Source organism: Pseudophryne corroboree, chromosome 6, assembly GCF_028390025.1.
Source record: "Pseudophryne corroboree isolate aPseCor3 chromosome 6, aPseCor3.hap2, whole genome shotgun sequence".
Classification (NCBI taxonomy): domain Eukaryota; kingdom Metazoa; phylum Chordata; class Amphibia; order Anura; family Myobatrachidae; genus Pseudophryne; species Pseudophryne corroboree.
The window spans coordinates 145,740,482-145,761,832 of record NC_086449.1 but is presented as its reverse complement, the minus strand read 5'-3'; the positions used below and the strand labels follow the sequence as shown (position 1 = coordinate 145,761,832).

Genomic DNA, 21,351 nt, shown 5'->3' with positions numbered 1-21,351 from the left:
CGTGAGCCAGGTTAGCTGGTAAAAAAAGAACAATGGGGCAGATGTATTAACCTGGATAAGGCATAAGGAAGTGATAAACCAGTGATAAATGTAAGGTGATACATGTACCATCCAATCCGCTCCAATATGTAAATTACCAGTTAGGAGCTGATTGGCTGGTGCTATGTTCTATGTTTCCACTAAAAAACTCAAAATGAAACATTTCATTAAGAAAACACCAAACCTATTTAAATACAGTAGTGTCTAGGGGCAACAGGCCAACGATGCACCTTGTATGCCTGCCACATGGAAAAAGACATTGATATAGTAAAGCGTTCATATAACCAAGATAAGTAGGTTGTTTTACTGGCTAAATATACCGTAAGAGTCACATATTACACACACCACAAAAAAAAAAAAAAAAAAAATGTAGAGCAGGGGCTTGCAACTCCAGTCCTCAACTGCCCCCCAACAGTTCATGGTTTCAAAATTTCTGCCTGTGGAAGCAGGTAGAATAATTACTGACCCAGCAAAATAGATGAACTCACCTGCGCATGATTAAAGCAATCCTGAAAACACGGCCAGTTGGGGTACTTGAGGACTGGAGTTAAAATGCGCATCCCTAAGGGTTGAAAGGATAGGATGGCAACTATTATGTACTCATTACCTGGATGACAGTCTTGCAGTGACCCCCACACCACGGCAAGCCTTTCGCTTCTTCTGCAGACTGCAGCTTGTATGGTAAAGACTTAAGCACAGACGCCGCTCTTGTGAAACCCAGACATCGAACCTCAGAGCCCTGAAAAGCAGCTGCTCTCGCCAATACTTCCAGAGCATCCTGAAAAGGTAACAGTGTGAGAACACAGCCTAAATCACAGACATTACACAAGTTCTAGCGTAAATTAAAAATCTTATTAACATTATATCCCCACATAAGTCATTCAATTCAGAAGAAAGGGACAAAAAGGTTTTGCGTTTCTAAACTGAGATTTCACAGACCATGGATACGGAGATCTTGAAAGTTCTGCACATAGTGAGCACAAAGTTTGATGATGGAAAATCTCAACCTTTTTACCAAATGTTTTTAAAAAGATAATGTGATATAGGATTTTAATTACCTACCGGTAAATCCTTTTCTTGTAGTCTGTAGAGGATGCTGGGGCCCACATTAGTACCATGGAGTATAGACAGGTCCACTAGGAGCCACTGGCACTTTAAGAGTTTAATAGTGTGGGCTGGCTCCTCCCACTATGCCCCTCCTACCAGACTCAGTTTAGAAACTGTGCCCGAGGAGACGGACAACTTCGAGAGAAGGATTTTACACAGATAGTGGCGAGATTCACACCGGCTCTCACAAACAAGGCAAACCAAGCTAACTAGCTTGAAACTCAGCAATAGATGAAAACCTTACTGAATCAAGTAACAAAGCAGTACTGAACCAAGTTACCACTGCAGGATAACGAAGCGCTGGGCGGAACCCCAGAATCCTCTACGGACTACGAGAAAAGGATTTACCGGTAGGTAATTAAAATCCTATTTTTTCTTACGTCCTAGAGGATGCTGGGGTCCACATTGGTACCATGGGGATGTACCAAAGCTCTCAGAACGGAAGGGAGAGCGTGGAGGCTCCTGCAGAACTGATTGGCCTCTGAGGACCTAAAATTTGGTCAAAGTATCGAACTTGTAGAACTTAGCAAACGTGTTCAACCCAGACCAAGTAGCCGCTCGGCAAAGCTGTAAAGCCGAGACACCCCGGGCAGCCGCCCAGGAAGAACCCACCTTACGAGTAGAATGGGCCTTAACAGATTTTGGACATGGCAAACCTGCCATAGAATACGCATGCTGGATAGTGAACCTGATCCAGCGAGAGATTGTCTACTTAGAAGCAAGACACCCAATTTTCTTGGGATCATACAAGACAGAGTCCGAATTTCTGTGAGGAGCAGTACTCTTCACATAGATTTTCAAAGCCCTTACAACATCCAAGGACTTTGAAGTAATTGAGGAGTCAGTAGATACTGGCACCACAATAGGTTGGTTGATATGAAAAGCAGAGACACAACCTTTGGAAGGAACCGCTGACATGTCCTGAGTTCAGCTCTATCTTCATGGAAGATCAAGTACGGACTTTTGCAAGACAAAGCCCCCAACTCCGACACACGTCTAGCAGAAGCTAAGGCCAACAAAGTGACAGCCTACCATGTGAGAAACTTGACCTCAACCTCCTGTAGAGGATCAAACCAAACAGATTGGAGGAACTGCAACACCACGTTAAGATCCCAGGGCGCTGTAGGCGGCACAAAGGGAGGCTGGATATGCAGAACCACTTTCAAAAAAGTCTGAACCTCAGGGAGGGCAGCCAATTGTTTCTGGAAGAAAATGGATAAGGCCGAAATCTGGACCTTTACGGATCCCAACCTGAGGCCCATATCCACACCTGCTTGAAGGAAGAGGAGAAACCGTCCCAGTTAAAAACTCCACCGTAGGAAACTTCTTGGATTCACACAAAGATACATACTTTTTCCAAATGCGATGGTAATGTTTAGACGTTACTACTTTCCTAGCCTGTATCAGGGTAGGAATAACCTTGTTCGGAATGCCCTTCCGAGCTAATATCTGGTGTTCAACTTCCATGCTGTCAAATGTAGCCACGTTAAGTCTTGATAAGCGAACGTCCCCTGTTGCAGTAGGTCCTCCTGAAGAGGAAGAGGCCTCGGATCTTCTAGCAGAAGACCCAGAAGATCCGAGTACCAAGCCCTTCTTGGCCAGTCCGGAGCAATGAGGATGGCTTGAACTCTTGTTCTCCTTATGGTTTTAGAACTCTTGGAATGAGTGGAAGTGGAGGAAACCCGTACACCGACTGGAACACCCACGGAGTCACCAGGGCGTCCACCGCCACGGCTAGTGGGTCTCTTGACCTGGAACAATACCTCCAAAGCTTCTTGTTGAGATGGGAGGCCATCATGTCTATTTGAGGTACACCCCAAAGATCTGTCACCTCCGTGAACACCTCCAGATGGAGGCCCCACTCTCCTGGATGGAGATAGTGTCTGCTGAGGAAGTCTGCTTCCTAGTTGTCTACTCCCAGAATAAAAATTGGCGACAGCGCCAAAACGCGTTTTTCTGCCCAGAGGATGATTCTTGTTACCTCCGACGCTGCAGCTCTGCTCTTCGTTCCGCCCTGTCGGTTTATGTAGGCCACCGTCATGACATTGTCAGCCTGCACTTGAACGGCTCGATTTCGCAGTTGAGCCGCTTGGAGAAGACCGTTGTAGACGGCTCTCAGTTCCAGAATGTTTATAGGGAGACTGGATTCCAGATTTGACCACCTTCCTTAGAAGGTTTCCCCTTGACTGCCTGCACCCCAGCCCCGGAGAATTGCATCCGTGGTTAGAAGGATCCAATTGTGAATCCCGAACCTGCGGCCCTCCAAAAGGTGAGGCATTTGCAGCCACCAGAGCAGTGAAATCCTGGCTTTCGGCGACAGATGTATCTTCTGGTGCATGTGTAGGTGAGATCCCGACCACTTGTCTAGGAGATCCAGTTGGAAGGACAGAGCATGAAATCTTCCATACTTTAGAGCCTCGTAGGAGGCAACCATCTTCCCCAGAAGATGAATGCACTTATGAATCGATACCCAGCTGGCTTCAGGACATCCCGGACCATTGTTTGAATCACCAACGCTTTCTGCTCCGGTAGAAACACCCTCTGCACTTCCGTGTTGAGGATCATCCCCAGAAAAGACCCTTGTCGGCTCCAAATGGGACTTTGGAAGGTTCAGGATCCAACCGTGTACCCTGAGCAGATGTGTCATAAGAGCAATAGACTGCAGCAATGTCTCCCTGGATTGTGCCTTTATCAGCAGATCGTCCAGATATGGAATTATGTTCACCCCGTCTGCGGAGTAGAACCATCGTCTCTGCCATCACCTTGGTGAACACCCTCGATGCTGTGGAGAGGCCGAATGGCAGTGCCTGAAATTGATAGTGACGGTCTAACAGTGCAAATCAGAGATAAGCCTGGCGCTGTGGCCAAATCGGAATGTGGGAGGTACGCATCCTTGATATCCAGGGATACCAGAAACTCTCCCTCCTCCAGACCCGAGATCACTGCTCTCAGAGACTCTATTTTTAATTTGAACTCCCTCAGATTAGGGTTTAACGATTTCAAGTTCAAAATCGGTCTGACCGAACCATCCGGTTTCGGTACTACAAAAAGGTTCAAATAATAACCCTTGTTTTGCATATTAGGTGGAACTGGTATAATGAACTGTGACTTTTCCAATTTTAGGATGGCTTCCTGTAGGATAGCCCTGTCTGTCAGCAAAGCTGGCAAGCCTGATTTGAAGAAACTGAGGCGTGAGTTCTTGAAACTCCAGTCTGTACCCCTGGGACACAATATCCTGTACCCCGGGGATCCAGGCCGGATGACGCCCAGACGTGACTGAAACGTCTGAGTCTCGCACCCACCAGCCCGTCCTCCAGGCTGTGCAGTCCAACGTCATGCTGAGGATTTTGAGGAACCAGAAGCAGGTTTCTGGTCCTGGGAGCCTGCGGGTGCAGGCTTTTTGGATTTCGCCCGACCACGTCTAAAGAAAGTGGTAGGAGGCTTGGACTTTTTTGTTTTAGCGGTCCGAAAGGACTGCGATGCTGCTGAAGAAAATGGTTTCCTCGTAGAAGGTGTAGCAGAGGGCAGAAAACGTGACTTACCCGCGGTTGCCGTGGAAATCCATGCATCCAACGCTTCCCCAAATAGAGCCTGACCTGTGTAGGGTAGGTTCTCCACACTTCTCCTGGATTCCGCGTATGCAGACCATTGGCGTAGCTGATACAGACATGGAAGATATCCGTGCAGTCAGCGTACCCAGGTCCTTCATGAATTGCGAAGAAAGAGAGAGGAGAATGACCACAAGACTGTCATCTGCCAAAGAAAGCTTACTTTGTGGCGCACTCTTTTATTTAAGTCAAATATGTAATAGTTATAGAATTAAAACTTAACATTTATTGGATATTTTTATACTATTGTGATCAAAGTCAGACATAAACAACATAGATCGGTCAGTATTGACCTACAGTGACCCCCCAAAAAATAAGAATTTACTTACCGATAATTCTATTTCTCGTAGTCCGTAGTGGATGCTGGGAACTCCATAAGGACCATGGGGAATAGCGGCTCCGCAGGAGTCTGGGCACATCTAAAGAAAGCTTTAGGATCACCTGGTGTGCACTGGCTCCTCCCCCTATGACCCTCCTCCAAGCCTCAGTTAGGATACTGTGCCCGGACGAGCGTACACAATAAGGAAGGATTTTGAATCCCGGGTAAGACTCATACCAGCCACACCAATCACACTGTACAACTTGTGATCTGAACCCAGTTAACAGCATGATAATAGAGGAGCCTCTAGAAAAGATGGCTCACTACAGCAATAACCCGAATTTTTTGGTAACAATAATTATGTACCAGTATTGCAGACAATCCGCACTTGGGATGGGCGCCCAGCATCCACTACGGACTACGAGAAATAGAATTATCGGTAAGTAAATTCTTATTTTCTCTGACGTCCTAGTGGATGCTGGGAACTCCGTAAGGACCATGGGGATTATACCAAAGCTCCCAAAACGGGCGGGAGAGTGCGGATGACTCTGCAGCACCCAATGAGAGAACTCCCGGTCCTCCTCAGCCAGGGTATCAAATTTGTAGAATTTTACAAACGTATTTGCTCCTGACCAAGTAACTGCTCGGCAAAGTTGTAAAGCCGAGACCCCTTGGCAGCTGCCCAAGATGAGCCCACCTTCCTTGTGGAGTGGGCATTTACAGATTTTTTTTTTTTTTTTTGGCTGTGGCAGGCCTGCCACAGAATGTGCAAGCTGAATTGTACTACAAATCCAACGAGCAATAGTCTGCTTAGAAGCAGGAGCACCCAGCTAGTTGGGTGCATACAGGATAAACAGCGAGTCAGATCTCCTGACTCCAGCCGTCCTGGAAACATATTTTCCGGGTCCTGACAACGTCTAGCAACTTGGAGTCCTCCAAGTCCCTAGTAGCCGCAGGCACCACAATAGGTTTGGTTCAGGTGAACGCTGAAACCACCTTAGGGAGAAACTGAGGACGAGTCCTCAATTCCGCCCTGTCCGAATGGAAACTCAGATAAGGGCTTTTACAGGATAAAGCCACCAATTTTGACACGCGCCTGGCCCAGGCCATAGCCAACAGCATGACCACTTTTTGCTGTGAGATATTTTAACTCCACAGATTTAAGTGGGTCAAACCAATGTGACTTTTGGAACCCAAAAAGCACCTTGAGATCCCAAAGTGCCACTGAAGGCACAAAAGGAGTCTGTATATGCAGTACCCCTTTAACAAACGTCTGAACTTCAGGGACTGAAGCTAGTTCTTTTTTGGAAGAAAATCGATAGAGCCGAAATTTGAACCTTAATGGACCCCAATTTTAGGCCCATAGATACTCCTGTTTGCAGGAAATGTAGGAATCGACCCAGTTGAATTTCCTCCGTCGAGCCTTACTGGCCTCGCACCACGCAACATATTTTCGCCAAATGCGGTGATAATGTTTTGCGGTTACATCCTTCCCGGCCTTGATCAGGATAGGGATGACTTCATCCGGAATGCCTTTTTTCTTCAGGATCCGGCGTTCAACCGCCATGCCGTCAACGCAGCCGCGGCAAGTCTTGGAACAGACAAGGTCCCCGCTGAAGCAGGTCCCTTCTTAGAGGTAGAGGCCACGGATCCTCCGTGAGCATCTCTTGAAGTTCCGGTTACCAAGTCCTTCTTGGCCCATCCGGAGCCACTAATATAGTGCTTACTCCTCTCCATCTTATCAATCTCAGTACCTTGGGTATGAGATGCAGAGGAGGGAACCCATACACTGATTGGTACACCCACGGTGTTACCAGAGCATCTACAGCTATTGCCTGAGGGTCCCTTGACCTGGCGCAATACCTGTCGAGTTTTTCCCAACGGTTTATAATCATGTGGAAGACTTCTGGGTGAAGTCCCTACTCTCCCGGGTGGAGGTCGTGCTGAGGAAATCTGCTTCCCAGTTGTCCACTCCCGGAATGAAAACTGCTGACAGTGCTATCACATGGTTTTTCGCCCAGCGAAGAATCCTTGCAGCTTCTGCCATTGCCCTCCTGCTTCTTGTGGCACCCTGTCTGTTTACGTGGGTGACTGCCGTAATGTTGTCCGACTGGATCAACACCGGCTGACCTTGAAGCAGAGGTCTTGCTAAGCTTAGAGCATTGTAAATGGCCCTTAGCTTCAGGATATTTATGTGAAGTGATGTCTCCAGGCTTGACCATAAGCCCTGGATATTCCTTCCCTGTGTGACTGCTCCCCAGCCTCGCAGGCTGTCATCCGTGGTCACCAGGACCCAGTCCTGAATGCCGAATCTGCGGCCCTCTAGAAGATGAGCACTCTGCAACCACCACAGGAGGGATACCCTTGTCCCTGGTGACAGGGTTATCCGCTGATGCATCTGAAGATGCGACCCGGACCATTTGTCCAGTAGGTTCCACTGGAAAGTCTTGCGTGGAATCTGCCGAATGGGATTGCTTCGTAGGAAGCCACCATTTTTACCCAGAACCCTTGTGCATTGATGCACTGAGACTTGGTTTGGTTTTAGGAGGTTCCTGACTAGCTCGGATAACTCCCTGGCTTTTTCCTCCGGGAGAAACACCTTCTTTCTGGACTGTGTCCAGGATCATCCCTAGGAACAGAAGACAAGTCGTCGGAACCAGCTGCGAATCTGGAATATTGAGAATCCAATCGTGCTGCCGCAACACTACCTGAGATAGTGCTACACCGATCTCCAACTGTTCCCTGGATCTTACCCTTATCAGGGAATCGTCCAAGTAAAGGATAACTAAAATTCCCTTCCTTTGAAGGAATATCATCATTTCGGTCATTACTTCAGTAAAGACCCGGGGTGCCGTGGACCCTCCCTACGGCAGCGTCTGAACTGATAGTGACAGTTCTGTACCATAACCTGAGATACCCTTGGTGAGAAGGGTAAATTTTGACATGAAGGTAAGCATCCTTGATGTCCCGAGACATCATGTAGTCCCCTTCTTCCAGGTTTGCAATCACTGCTCTGAGTGACTCAATTTAGAATTTGAACCTCTGTATGTAAGTGTTCAAAGATTTTAGATTTTAAAATCGGTCTCACCGAGCCGTCTGGCTTCGGTACCCCAATAGTGTGGAATAATACCCCGTTCCCTGTTGCAGGAGGGGTACCTTTATTATCACCTGCTGGGAATACAGCTTGTGAATGGCTTCCAAAACTGCCTCCCTGTCAGCGGGAGACGTCGGTAAAACAGACTTTTTGGAAACGGCGAGGGGAATACGTCTCGAATTCCAATTTGTACCCCTGAAATATTACCTGAAGGATCCAGGGGTCTACTTGCGAGTGAGCCCACTGCGCACTGAAATTCACTGAGAACGGGCCCCCACCGTGCCTGAACTTGTAAAGCCCTAGCGTCATACTGAGGGCTTGGCAGAGGCGGAAAAGGGTTTCTGTTCCTGGGAACTGGCTGATCTCTGCAGCCATTTTCCTCTCCCTCTGTCACGAGCAGAAAAGAGGAACCCTTTTGTTCGACTGCCAACCAGGACTGCGCCTGATAATACGGCGTCTTATTTTGAGAGGCGACCTAGGGTACATCCCCTTTTTTAAGGCAATACTTCCAAATGCCGTTTGGAATCCCTGACCACTTTACTGGTAGAATACAACGCACTTATACTTGATGCCAGTCGGCAAATATTCCGCTGTGCATCATGCATATATAGAAATGCATCTTTTAATTGCTCTATAGGCAATAATATACTGTCCTTATCTAGGATATCAATATTTCCAGTCAGGGAATCCGACCACGCCAACCCAGCACTGCACATCCAGGCTGAGGCGATTGCTGGTCGCAGTATAACACTAGTATGTGTGTAAATACATTTTAGGATACCCTCCTGCTTTTTATCAGCAGGATCCTTAAGGGCGGCCATCTCAAGAGAGGGTAGAGCCCTTGTTCTTACAAGCGTGTGAGCGCCTTATCCCCTGTAGGGGGTGTTTCCCAACGCACCCTAACCTCTGGCGGGAAAAGGTATACTGCCAATAACTTTTTAGAATTATCAATTGTTATCGGGGGGAAACCCACGCATCATCACACACCTCATTTTATTTTTCAGATTCAGGAAAACTACAGGAAGTTTTTCCTCACCAAACATAATACCCCTTTTTTTGGTGGTATTCATATTATCAGAAAAGTGTAAACATTTTCCATTGCATCAATCATGCAATGAGTGGCCCTATTGGAAATCACGGTTGTCTCTTCACCGTCGACACAGGAGTCAGTATCCGTGTCAGCGTCTGTATCTGAGGTAACGGGCGCTTTAGAGCCCCTGTATGAGACGTCTGGACATGCACAAGCTGAGTAGCCGGCTGTCTCATGTCAACCACTGTCTTTTATACAAAGCTGACACTGTCACGCAATTTCAACAGTACATCCACTCAGGTGTCGACCCCCTAGGGGGTGACAACACTATTACAGACACTCTACTCCGTCTCCACATCATTTTTCTCCTCATACATGTCGACACAAACGTACCGACACACAGCACACACACAGGGAATGCTCTGATAGAGGACAGGACCCACTAGCCCTTTGGGGAGACAGAGGGAGAGTTTGCCAGCACACACCAGAGCGCTATATATATACAGGGATAACCTTATATAAGTGTTTTTCCCTTTATAGCTGCTGTATTGTTTATACTGCGCCTAATTTGTGCCCCCCTCTCTTTTTTAACCCCTTTCTGTAGTGTAGTGACTGCAGGGGAGAGCCAGGGAGCTTCCCTCCAACTGAGCTGTGAGGGAAAATGGCGCCAGTGTGCTGAGGAGATAAGGACGCCGAGAAAGGGGCGGAGCCTATCATCCGTTTTTCTGTATGTTTTGGCAGGGGTTAAATGCATCCATATAGCCCAGGAGTTATATGTGATGCATTTATTTTAGCCATATAAGGTTTTTATCGATTTATTGCGCCTCAGGGCGCTGCCCCCCCAGCGCCCTGCACCCTCAGTGACCGGAGTGTGAAGTGTGCTGAGAGCAATGGCGCACAGCTGCGGTGCTGTGCGCTACCTTATCTGAAGACAGGATCGTCTTCTGCCGCCGATTTCACCGGACCTCTTCGCTCTTCTGGCTCTGTAAGGGGGCCGGCGGCGCGGCTCCGGGACCCATCCAGGCTGAACCTGTGATCGTCCCTCTGGAGCTAATGTCCAGTAGCCTAAGAAACCCGATCCACTCTGCACGCAGGTGAGTCCGTTTCTTCTCCCCTTAGTCCCACGATGCAGTGAGCCTGTTGCCAGCAGGTCTCACTGAAAATAATAAACCTAAACTAAAACTTTCACAAAGAGCTCAGGAGAGCCCCTAGTGTGCACCCTTCTCGTCGGGCACAGAAATCTAACTGAGGCTTGGAGGAGGGTCATAGGGGGAGGAGCCAGTGCACACCAGGTGATCCTAAAGCTTTCTTTAGATGTGCCCAGACTCCTGCGGAGCCGCTATTCCCCATGGTCCTTACGGAGTTCCCAGCATCCACTAGGACGTCAGAGAAAAGGGGATTTTTTCTGTATATAGAAAATATGTATAAGCGGTTCGAGTTCACTGATATACGTATTAATATCAAATTGGAATTCCTTTTGTATATAACCACACTTATACTGCAACAATAAATAATGTAGAACAAAAGTGAAAATGAATTAGACAATTTTTATCGGGTTGTTATACACTCTAAGAGATCCTTCCAAATGAATCATTGGTTTTCTATTTGGTAACCCGATTAGCGGTACTCGTTACCTCAGCTAAAGCACTTATCCTTTATTGAATAAATGGAGAGCAATATCCTCTAAGAAGGCAGGAATAGTGGGTATTAATTAAATCACAATAAGTGATAATTACCAACACACCTTAGAGCCTTAGAGTATTAATCAGATCACTAGGTTACAATGTAGCATCTTGGATATGAATCGTAGATGTAAGTACACCATAATCATGATTCCCAAAGTGTGTAAACATTTATCAGTATAGACATTGTGTCCTTCTCAATCGATATCTTTAGCCTGTATATCAGGGGTGTCAAACTCAAATTCATCGGGGGCCGCATCAGCAATTTGGTCCCCATCAAAGGGCCGGTTGTATCTGTAGGTCTATCCAAAATTTACCGCTCCACCTGCCTTATATGTGCCCAGCCATGTGCCCCCTTTTATAGTGCCCAGCCATGTGCCCCCTTTTATAGTGCACAGGTCCCCATTTTACACATTGCGGCAGGCACAGGTCCCCATTTTACACATTGCGGCAGGCACAGGTCCCCATTTTACACATAGCGGCAGGTACAGGTCCCCATTTTACACATTGTGGCAGGCACAGGTCCCCATTTTACACATTGTGGCAGGCACAGGTCCCCATTTTACACATAGCGGCAGGCACAGGTCCCCATTTTACACATAGCGGCAGGTACAGGTCCCCATTTTACACATTGTGGCAGGCACAGGTCCCCATTTTACACATTGTGGCAGGCACAGGTCCCCATTTTACACATTGTGGCAGGCACAGGTCCCCATTTTACACATTGTGGCAGGCACAGGTCCCCATTTTACACATTGCGGCAGGTGGTGGAAGGAGGGAGAGAGAAAGAGAGGAAGGGAGAGGGGCTGACTTACATTTGAAGCGGTTCTCGCCGCTCTTCAGCCGCCTCTCCCTCCTCGTCTGCGCGGCTCCCTTCTCCGACGGGGTTTCGTTGAATGACGCGTTTGCGCCGTGACGTCACGACGCAATCGCGTCATTCCGCGAAACCCCGCCCCCCCCCGAGCTGGGCACTCGGGAGAAGGGGGTTTCATGGCGGCGGCACCGCGGGCCATCAGACGAGGTCTGGCGGGCCTTGTCTTTGACACCCCTGCTGTATATGCTTTTCAACAATAATATGCAAACATGTATCGCAGTAGTAGATGATTGATCATAGAGACAGAGGGCTAGTATATATGAGTGCCAATCAGATCACTGGCCAAAATGCAGCACCCTAAATATGAGTCATGGATGTAAATACACCATACTTATCATCCTAAAGATATTCAAACATTTATCAGCATGAACGCTGTGCCCTTTTATCTCAATGTTTTAGCCTATATGTACTCAATCCCTGATTAAATCAGGCTGTACGTGTACAATGCAAAAAAACACAAATCAATGATCCACAAAGCATACATTCTGGTGACATGAACTAAAATCTGGACATTCACTGTGTATCCATGAATATATGCATATCATAATCACCATAGATATAGAAGGCAAATATATATTGGTATCACTTTGAGAAGGTAGAGATGTCCCAGCAACTGTAGGTCAGTTCCCCTTTCTACTGTCGTCCCATGTGCAATAATGCAGTGAATGGGAACGATGAGAGTTCGGGTAACACCTGACGTACACAGTTTCCGGGAGCGTGAAATCCTCAAACCCGACCCGGCGCCTGGTCATGTGAGCAGCTCTCGGCACTCAGCGTGCATACATTCATGGTGACACACACCCGCTCTCCATGTAATTCAGAGCGGCTCCCTCATCCACAAAAGGCCCCCTGCTGCCTCTGCACTGTGGCGACACAACAGAGGAGGGGGAGTCCGGCTTGGGGACAGCAGAAGCAACTCGCACTTCTTCCTTCTGTCCCAGCAACAGGTGTTACCCGAACTCTCATCGTTCCCATTCACTGCATTATTGCACATGGGACGACAGTAGAAAGGGGAACTGACCTACAGTTGCTGGGATATCTCTACCTTCTCAAAGTGATACCAATATATATTTGCCTTCTATATCTATGGTGATTATGATATGCATATATTCATGGATACACAGTGAATGTCCAGATTTTTGTTCATGTCACCAGAATGTATGCTTTGTGGATCATTGATTTGTGTGTTTTTTTGCATTGTACACGTACAGCCTGATTTAATCAGGGATTGAGTACATATAGGCTAAAACATTGAGATAAAAGGGCACAGCGTTCATGCTGATAAATGTTTGAATATCTTTAGGATGATAAGTATGGTGTATTTACATCCATGACTCATATTTAGGGTGCTGCATTTTGGCCAGTGATCTGATTGGCACTCATATATACTAGCCCTCTGTCTCTATGATCAATCATCTACTACTGCGATACATGTTTGCATATTATTGTTGAAAAGCATATACAGGCTAAAGATATCGATTGAGAAGGACACAATGTCTATACTGATAAATGTTTACACACTTTGGGAATGATGATTATGGTGTACTTACATCTACGATTCATATCCAAGATGCTACATTGTAACCTAGTGATCTGATTAATACTCTAAGGCTCTAAGGTGTGTTGGTAATTATCACTTATTGTGATTTAATTAATACCCACTACTCCTGCCTTCTTAGAGGATATTGCTCTCCATTTATTCAATAAAGGATAAGTGCTTTAGCTGAGGTAACGAGTACCGCTAATCGGGTTACCAAATAGAGATCCAATGATTCATTTGGAAGGATCTCTTAGAGTGTATAACAACCCGATAAAAATTGTCTAATATTTCATTTTCACTTTTGTTCTACATTATTTATTGTTGCAGTATAAGTGGGGTTATATACAAAAGGAATTCCAATTTGATATTAATACGTATATCAGTGAACTCGAACCGCTTATACATATTTCCTATATACAGAAAAAATCCCCTTTTTTGGGGGTCACTGTAGGTCAATACTGACCGATCTATGTTGTTTATGTCTGACTTTGATCACAATAGTATAAAAATATCCAATAAATGTTAAGTTTTAATTCTATAACTATTACATATTTGACTTAAATAAAAGAGTGCGCCACAAAGTAAGCTTTCTTTGGCAGATGACCGTCTTGTGGTCATTCTCCTCTCTCTTTCTTCTAGATACTGTAAAATGCTTATAGGTGCACCTCCAGCTCAGTTATATACAGGTAATGGCATTTTGCCTTTCTGATGTGGTTTCTAAGGCTGGTTTTTGAATTAATATACTTTTTACTCACTACCGCTCACACTGATTAAGCCTGTGCATAGCCCTATAGACTATACGTCTTTTTCCTTCCTTCATGAATTGCACCATGAACCCCGCAGAATCGTGTAGGTTACGTAAAAACAATTCAATGTCACTTCTACCCATTGTATCCAAATCATCTAGCAATGTGCCTGGCCACTTTACTATGGCTTTAGAAATCCATGCACAGGCAATAGTGGGCCTTAATACCACTCCTGACGCAGTGTATATGGATTTGAGTGTAGTGTCAATCTTACGATCAGCCGGTTCTTTTAATGCAGTAGATCCAGGGACAGGTAAAACCACCTTTTTAGACAGTCTGGAGACAGAAGCGTCAACTATGGGTGGGGTTTCCCATTTTTTTCTATCCTTCTTGGGGAATGGAAAAGCAACCAGAACCCTTTTTGGGACCTGGAATTTTTCTCTGGACTTTCCCAGGATTTTTCAAATATAGCGTTTAATTCTTTAGACGCAGGGAAGGTTAGCGAGGCTTTCTTCTCGTCAGTGAAGTAAGCCTCCTCAACCTGCTCAGGTGGTGTGTCGGTAATGTTTAACATCTCTAATGGCCTCAATCATGAGCTGCACCGCCTTTCCAAGGGATGCCGCCCCCCTCAGCACGTCCCCATCACCGTCTGCTGTATCAGAGTCAGTGTCCGTGTCATCTTGCATAATCTGGGCAAGTGCACGTTTCTGTGGGAACATGCTAGGGGACTTTGCAGCCATAGGAACAGAACCTGGCCAAACTGCCATAGATTTCTTTAACACCCGAGTTTCAGTCTCAGTATGTGCTACCCTAGTAGATATCTGAGAAATCATTCCTTTAATAGAGGACAACCACTCAGGCTCAGTAATAGGGATCTGAGACAATACATTACATTCCTGTGCACATGGAATTAATTCCTTCTGAGAGGAAACATCCTCTGCAGCATATGACACAGAGTCCCTAGACATGGCTATGGGAGATAAACACACACACACACACACACACACACACACACAGGGAAATGTCAGACACAGTTTCCCCCCCCAAGTATGCCACAGAGAGACACAGAGATTTGAGCCAACCCACACACACCGCTTCCTGAGGCAAATACACTACCTAGCACTGTCTGTGTACCTTAATAGACTACACAGACGTTACACAGCCTCCCTACCTTCTACAACCCCCTGGTACCGCACAGGATAGCTGAAGTTGCTTGGAGGGACAGCTCTCCCTGTCAGCGTCTCTGTGTGGATCTGCAGGCAGGAAAATGGCGCTGAACGCTGCTGGGTCCACTCTGTGGAGAAGCACCGCCCCATGAACATGGCACTGCTTCCCGCTCTTCACTTTTTTATACTGGCCTGAGAATTGATGCTGGCACAGTTACAGAAATCCCTGACAAGCTTGTCGACCAGTGTAGGGTATCGGCGCTGGCTCAGGGTGCCCCTCAGAGCACCGCACTTTGTACCACTGAGCCTCCGAAGAGCAGTTAATACTGCGCTCCCACCCTGTTGCCGCCATCTTCACACCCGCTCCCCGCTTGCCAGGGGTGCCGGTGACTCACTCGCCACCGGAATCTTCTGGCTCTGTAAGGGGGTGGCGGCATGCTGCGGGAGTGAGCGGTCGCCTGGGGCAGCCAACGATCAGCACCCTCAGGAGCTCAGTGTCCTGTCAGCTTAGTGTCCTTTGTCCTCCGGGCACATTTTCTAAACAGAGTCTGGTAGGATGGGCATAGAGGGAGGAGCCAGCCCACGCACTCAAACTCTTAAAGTGCTAGTGGCTCCTAGTGGACCCGTCTATACCCCATGGTACTAATGTGGACCCCAGCATCCTCTAGGACGTAAAAGAAATGTAAAAGTGCCAGCTTTCCTACACAAAAGTGGTGAATAATTCCGGAATAAACCCTAGCCTCATAGCTGTCATTGGGATCGAGGCATTATTTCGGCCCTACAGCTTCCAAATGACTGAAGGTAAAGTTGCCAATCCAATCGTAGCGTGTAGTTAGGTGGCTTTGTAAACATATCCATAAGTACCTGAACATTGATTGCGGTTTTTGGGCAAACAAAAATAAAAAACGTACAATCTGAGATTTTGTGGTGGCGTTTCTATCACCAGTTAAGTAGCATTGCATTATACATTGCGCTTCACCAAGTGTTTAAATTGCTCCCCGCCGCTCATGTTCTCCAGAGATAGCAAGACTCGGATCTCCAGCGGTTAATAAAGAGTGATCGCAAAGAGGTACAAACATCCTCATTCACTTCATGGCCTGCCTGCCCTCGTGGGCAACCCATATAATCACTTACCGTAATATCTGAGTTATGGTGGATTAGAGGAGTTCGCCGTTGGCAGGCATATGGTGGTACTACGGAAACGACAGCTTTGTCAATGGAAACGGAATATCCCACAACCTGGGATTATGAGGGTTAACAAACAGTTAGAGGATTCATGAAGGAGAATAAAACAAATTGTAATAGTCATAGCAACAAATGTCTTTCAACTAAAAGTATACTACATATTACATTTTATCCTGTATATACTGTGTGTACACACATATATACAGATGAGTTCCTGCTTATCCTTGCTGGGGCAATTGTGGGTCATTAGCTGCGATTAGCGTGCATACTGCTGTGCACTGCGTACACACTCACGATCCATAGGATGCATGCACTCCTGTATGCAACCCGTTCGTGGGATGTATGAGGAGGACACATCTGAATACTTTATACATACACATTTTAGGGTCGACTTTAGCCGAGTACCGCAACATTGTTTCAACACCATATAAAAAAAAAAAAGATGTAGCAGTTGGCTTATGACTAATGAAAAAGGAAGGGAGGTGAGAGGTCAGATTTTCAGTCACTTGAGACAATTTGTCCTACATTGCTTGCACACAACTGTATTATGAAACATTTGTGTGTGGGTTTTTTTTTTTAAATGATAAACCTCTCCCTGTCAAAGATGCTCTATCACCATCAAGGCATTTATTTTCCTAGAGTGCCCCCTCTCACTGAGCTCAATGGGGTTGCTGCAAGCAGGCATAATTTTCATATGTTCCTCTGTTTCTCGCAGCCAGATAGTCTGATGAAGATTTTGGTTGATCCTCATGATTGTGATATATGCTGCGCACTAATAATGAATTTACAGTTTTGAGTCACTTTATATATTAAAAAGGGTACTGAAGGAAAGAAACAAAAAAATAATTTTTAACTTACATTTTTTGACATATCTGTTCATGAGACCTGTATCAAAGCAAATCTGCTCCTCTCTTCCTATTAACGGGTGTGGATCATTAGATCAACAGTGTCTAGGTCGACCACTATAGGTCGACAGTCACTAGCTCGACAGGGTTGGAAGGTCGACATGTGCTAGGTCGACAGGTAAAAGGGTCGACATGATGTGGGGGTTTTTGGTGTCGTTTTCTTAGTCGAGTGACCGGGAACCCCAATTAGTGCAGTGTCCCTTCGCATGGCGAGCGAAGCTTCAGGCAAGATTACCGTTCCAATCATAGTCCATGTGGATCGTTAAGTATGAAAAAGTTCAAAAAAAGAAAACTTTTTTTTTTTTTTTTAAACTCATGTCGACCTTTTGACCAAGTAAAACAGGCAACATTTTGATTTTTAAATGGACACTTGAACTTCCATTGACAACAGTATAACACTGGATAAGGGATTCATCCTGAACTTACTCCTAAACAGTGTTTCTTCTCCACTGCTACAGGTTTCCCTGAACTCATGCTCTCTGTGAACCAGCTGATGTCCAAGATGTGAGGTGCCCTCTGTCCCTCTGCGCACTGCACCAGCATCCCAGTCTTCATTTCAATCCAGCTCAGGACCTCTGAGAAGGTGTTCTGTTCAGAAACCACATGCGTCACGGCATAACTGCAATAAAAGCGTGGAAGAGACTTCTGTGGCAATTTTACATATCCATATACAGTTACAATATCAGAACAAACTGAAAATATTTCAATAAAAAAAGGATCACTACACATGAACAATTGCAGCCAATCAGATGGTGATTATCGCTGTATATTACTACAGGCCATTTTCATTGGCTGAAAAATGGACCAGCGATCGCGCAAAAACACATGGGATTGGGGATACGTCACCGATCCTATGTGTTATTGCGGCTCCGGTAGCTGTTTATGGCAGATTATGCGATAAGTGCCGGCATGGGGGTGTACCCGCAGTAATTGGATGCCCCCCCATGTGGTTGAAAAGAAACAGAACACAGACATTCACAAATGCACATGTAAATGTTCCCACGCCAACACAGATTAAGATTTTTTTTATTAGGGTGTGTGTGTGTGTGTGTGTGTGTGTGTGTGTGTGTGTGTGTGTGTGTGTGTGTGTGTGTGTGTGTGTGTGTGTGTGTGTGTATATATATATATATATATATATATATATATATATATATATATATATATATATATATATATATATATATATAATAAGAATTTACTTACCGATAATTCTATTTCTCGTAGTCCGTAGTGGATGCTGGGAACTCCGTAAGGACCATGGGGAATAGCGGCTCCGCAGGAGACTGGGCACAAAAGTAAAGCTTTAGGACTACCTGGTGTGCACTGGCTCCTCCCCCTATGACCCTCCTCCAAGCCTCAGTTAGGATACTGTGCCCGGACGAGCGTACACAATAAGGAAGGATTTATGAATCCCGGGTAAGACTCATACCAGCCACACCAATCACACCGTACAACTTGTGATCTGAACCCAGTTAACAGCATGATAACAGAGGAGCCTCTGGATAGATGGCTCACAACAATAACCCGATTTTGTTAACAATAACTATGTACAAGTATTGCAGACAATCCGCACTTGGGATGGGCGCCCAGCATCCACTACGGACTACGAGAAATAGAATTATCGGTAAGTAAATTCTTATTTTCTCTGACGTCCTAGTGGATGCTGGGAACTCCGTAAGGACCATGGGGATTATACCAAAGCTCCCAAACGGGCGGGAGAGTGCGGATGACTCTGCAGTACCGAATGAGAGAACTCCAGGTCCTCCTCAGCCAGGGTATCAAATTTGTAGAATTTAGCAAACGTGTTTTCCCCTGACCAAGTAGCTGCTCGGCAAAGTTGTAAAGCCGAGACCCCTCGGGCAGCCGCCCAAGATGAGCCCACCTTCCTTGTGGAATGGGCTTTTACAGATTTTGGCTGTGGCAGGCCTGCCACAGAATGTGCAAGCTGAATTGTATTACAAATCCAACGAGCAATAGTCTGCTTAGAAGCAGGAGCACCCAGCTTGTTGGGTGCATACAGGATAAACAGCGAGTCAGATTTTCTGACTCCAGCCGTCCTGGAAACATATATTTTCAAGGCCCTGACTACGTCCAACAACTTGGAGTCCTCCAAGTCACTAGTAGCCGCAGGTACCACAATAGGTTGGTTCAGATGAAACACTGAAACCACCTTAGGGAGAAAATGAGGACGAGTCCTCAATTCCGCCCTGTCTGAAAGGAAGATCAGATAAGGGCTTTTACAGGATAAAGCCCGCCAATTCTGACACGCGCCTGGCCGAGGCCAGGGCCAACAACATGACCACTTTCCATGTGAGATATTTTAACTCCACAGATTCAAGTGGTTCAAACCAATGTGACTTTAGGAACCCCAAAACTACATTGAGATCCCAAAGTGCCACTGGAGGCACAAAAGGAGGCTGTATATGCAGTACCCCTTTTACAAACGTCTGAACTTCAGGAGCTGAAGCTAGTTCTTTCTGGAAGAAAATTGACAGGGCCGAAATTTGAACCTTAATGGACCCCAATTTCAGGCCCATAGACACTCCTGTTTACAGGAAATGCAGGAATCGACCTAGTTGAAATTCCTCCATCGGGGCCTTACTGGCCTCGCACCACGCAACATATTTTCGCCAAATGCGGTGATAATGCTTTGCGGTTACATCCTTCCTGGCTTGATCAGGGTAGGGATGACTTCATTCATCCGGAATGCCTTTTTCAGGATCCGGCGTTCAACCGCCCTGCCGTCAAACGCAGCCGCGGTAAGTCTTGGAATAGACAGGGTCCTTGCTGGAGCAGGTCCCTTCTTAGAGGTAGAGGCCACGGGTCCTCCGTGAGCATCTCTTGAAGTTCCGGGTACCAAGTCCTTCTTGGCCAATCCGGAGCCACGAGTATAGTTCTTACTCCCCTCCGTCTTATAATTCTCAGTACTTTTGGTATGAGAGGAAGAGGAGGGAACACATACACTGACTGGTACACCCACGGTGTTACCAGAGCGTCCACAGATATTGCCTGAGGGTCCCTTGACCTGGCGCAATACCTGTCCAATTTTTTGTTTAGGCGGGACGCCATCATGTCCACCTTTGGTTTTTCCCAACGGTTTGCAATCATGTGGAAGACTTCTGGGTGAAGTCCCCACTCTCCCGGGTGGAGGTCGTGCCTGCTGAGGAAGTCTGCTTCCCAGTTGTCCACTCCCGGAATGAACACTGCTGACAATGCTATCACATGATTTTCCGCCCAGCGAAAAATCCTTGCAGCTTCTGCCATTGCCCTCCTGCTTCTTGTGCCGCCCTGTCTGTTTACGTGGGCGACTGCCGTGATGTTGTCCGACTGGATCAGCACCGGCTGACCTTGAAGCAGAGGTCTTGCTTGGCTTAGGGCATTGTAAATGGCCCTTAGCTCCAAAATATTTATGTGAAGTGATGTCTCCAGGCTTGACCACAAGCCCTGGAAATTTCTTCCCTGTGTGACTGCTCCCCAGCCTCGCAGGCTGGCATCCGTGGTCACCAGGACCCAGTCCTGAATGCCGAATCTGCGGCCCTCTAGAAGATGAGCACTCTGCAACCACCACAGGAGAGACACCCTTGTCTTTGGTGACAGGGTTATCCGCTGATGCATCTGAAGATGCGATCCGGACCATTTGTCCAGCAGGTCCCACTGGAAAGTTCTTGCGTGGAATCTGCCGTATGGAATTGCTTCGTAGGAAGCCACCATTTTTCCCAGGACCCTTGTGCACTGATGCACTGACACTTGGCCTGGTTTTAGGAGGTTTCTGACTAGTTCGGATAACTCCCTGGCTTTCTCCTCCGGGAGAAAACACCTTTTTCTGGACTGTGTCCAGGATCATCCCTAGGAATAGAAGGCGTGTCGTCGGGATCAGCTGCGATTTTGGAATATTGAGAATCCAACCGTGCTGCCGCAGCACTATCTGAGATAGTGCTACCCCGACTTCCAACTGTTCCCTGGATCTTGCCCTTCTCAGGAGATCGTCCAAGTAAGGGATAACTAAAACTCCCTTCTTTCGAAGGAGTATCATCATTTCGGCCATTACCTTGGTAA

At 46.6% G+C, this 21,351-nt stretch overlaps 1 protein-coding gene across 8 annotated transcripts in view; it reads right to left on the bottom strand.

Annotated features, from left to right (window-relative positions):
• Positions 1–21,351, bottom strand: part of POLM (DNA polymerase mu) — a 207,347-nt gene that overhangs the window by 136,919 nt on the left and 49,077 nt on the right. For all 8 annotated transcript variants that reach the window (XR_010180543.1, XM_063931979.1, XM_063931980.1 and 5 more), the window contains exons 3-5: positions 17,722–17,914; positions 16,340–16,444; positions 647–817 (exon numbers count right to left, since the gene is read on the bottom strand). Coding sequence is in view for 7 of the 8 variants with exons in the window: in XM_063931979.1 (XP_063788049.1) it covers positions 647–817; positions 16,340–16,444; positions 17,722–17,914 (469 nt within the window). In the remaining variant the exon portion in view is untranslated. The remainder of the gene's footprint in view (positions 1–646; positions 818–16,339; positions 16,445–17,721; positions 17,915–21,351) is intronic.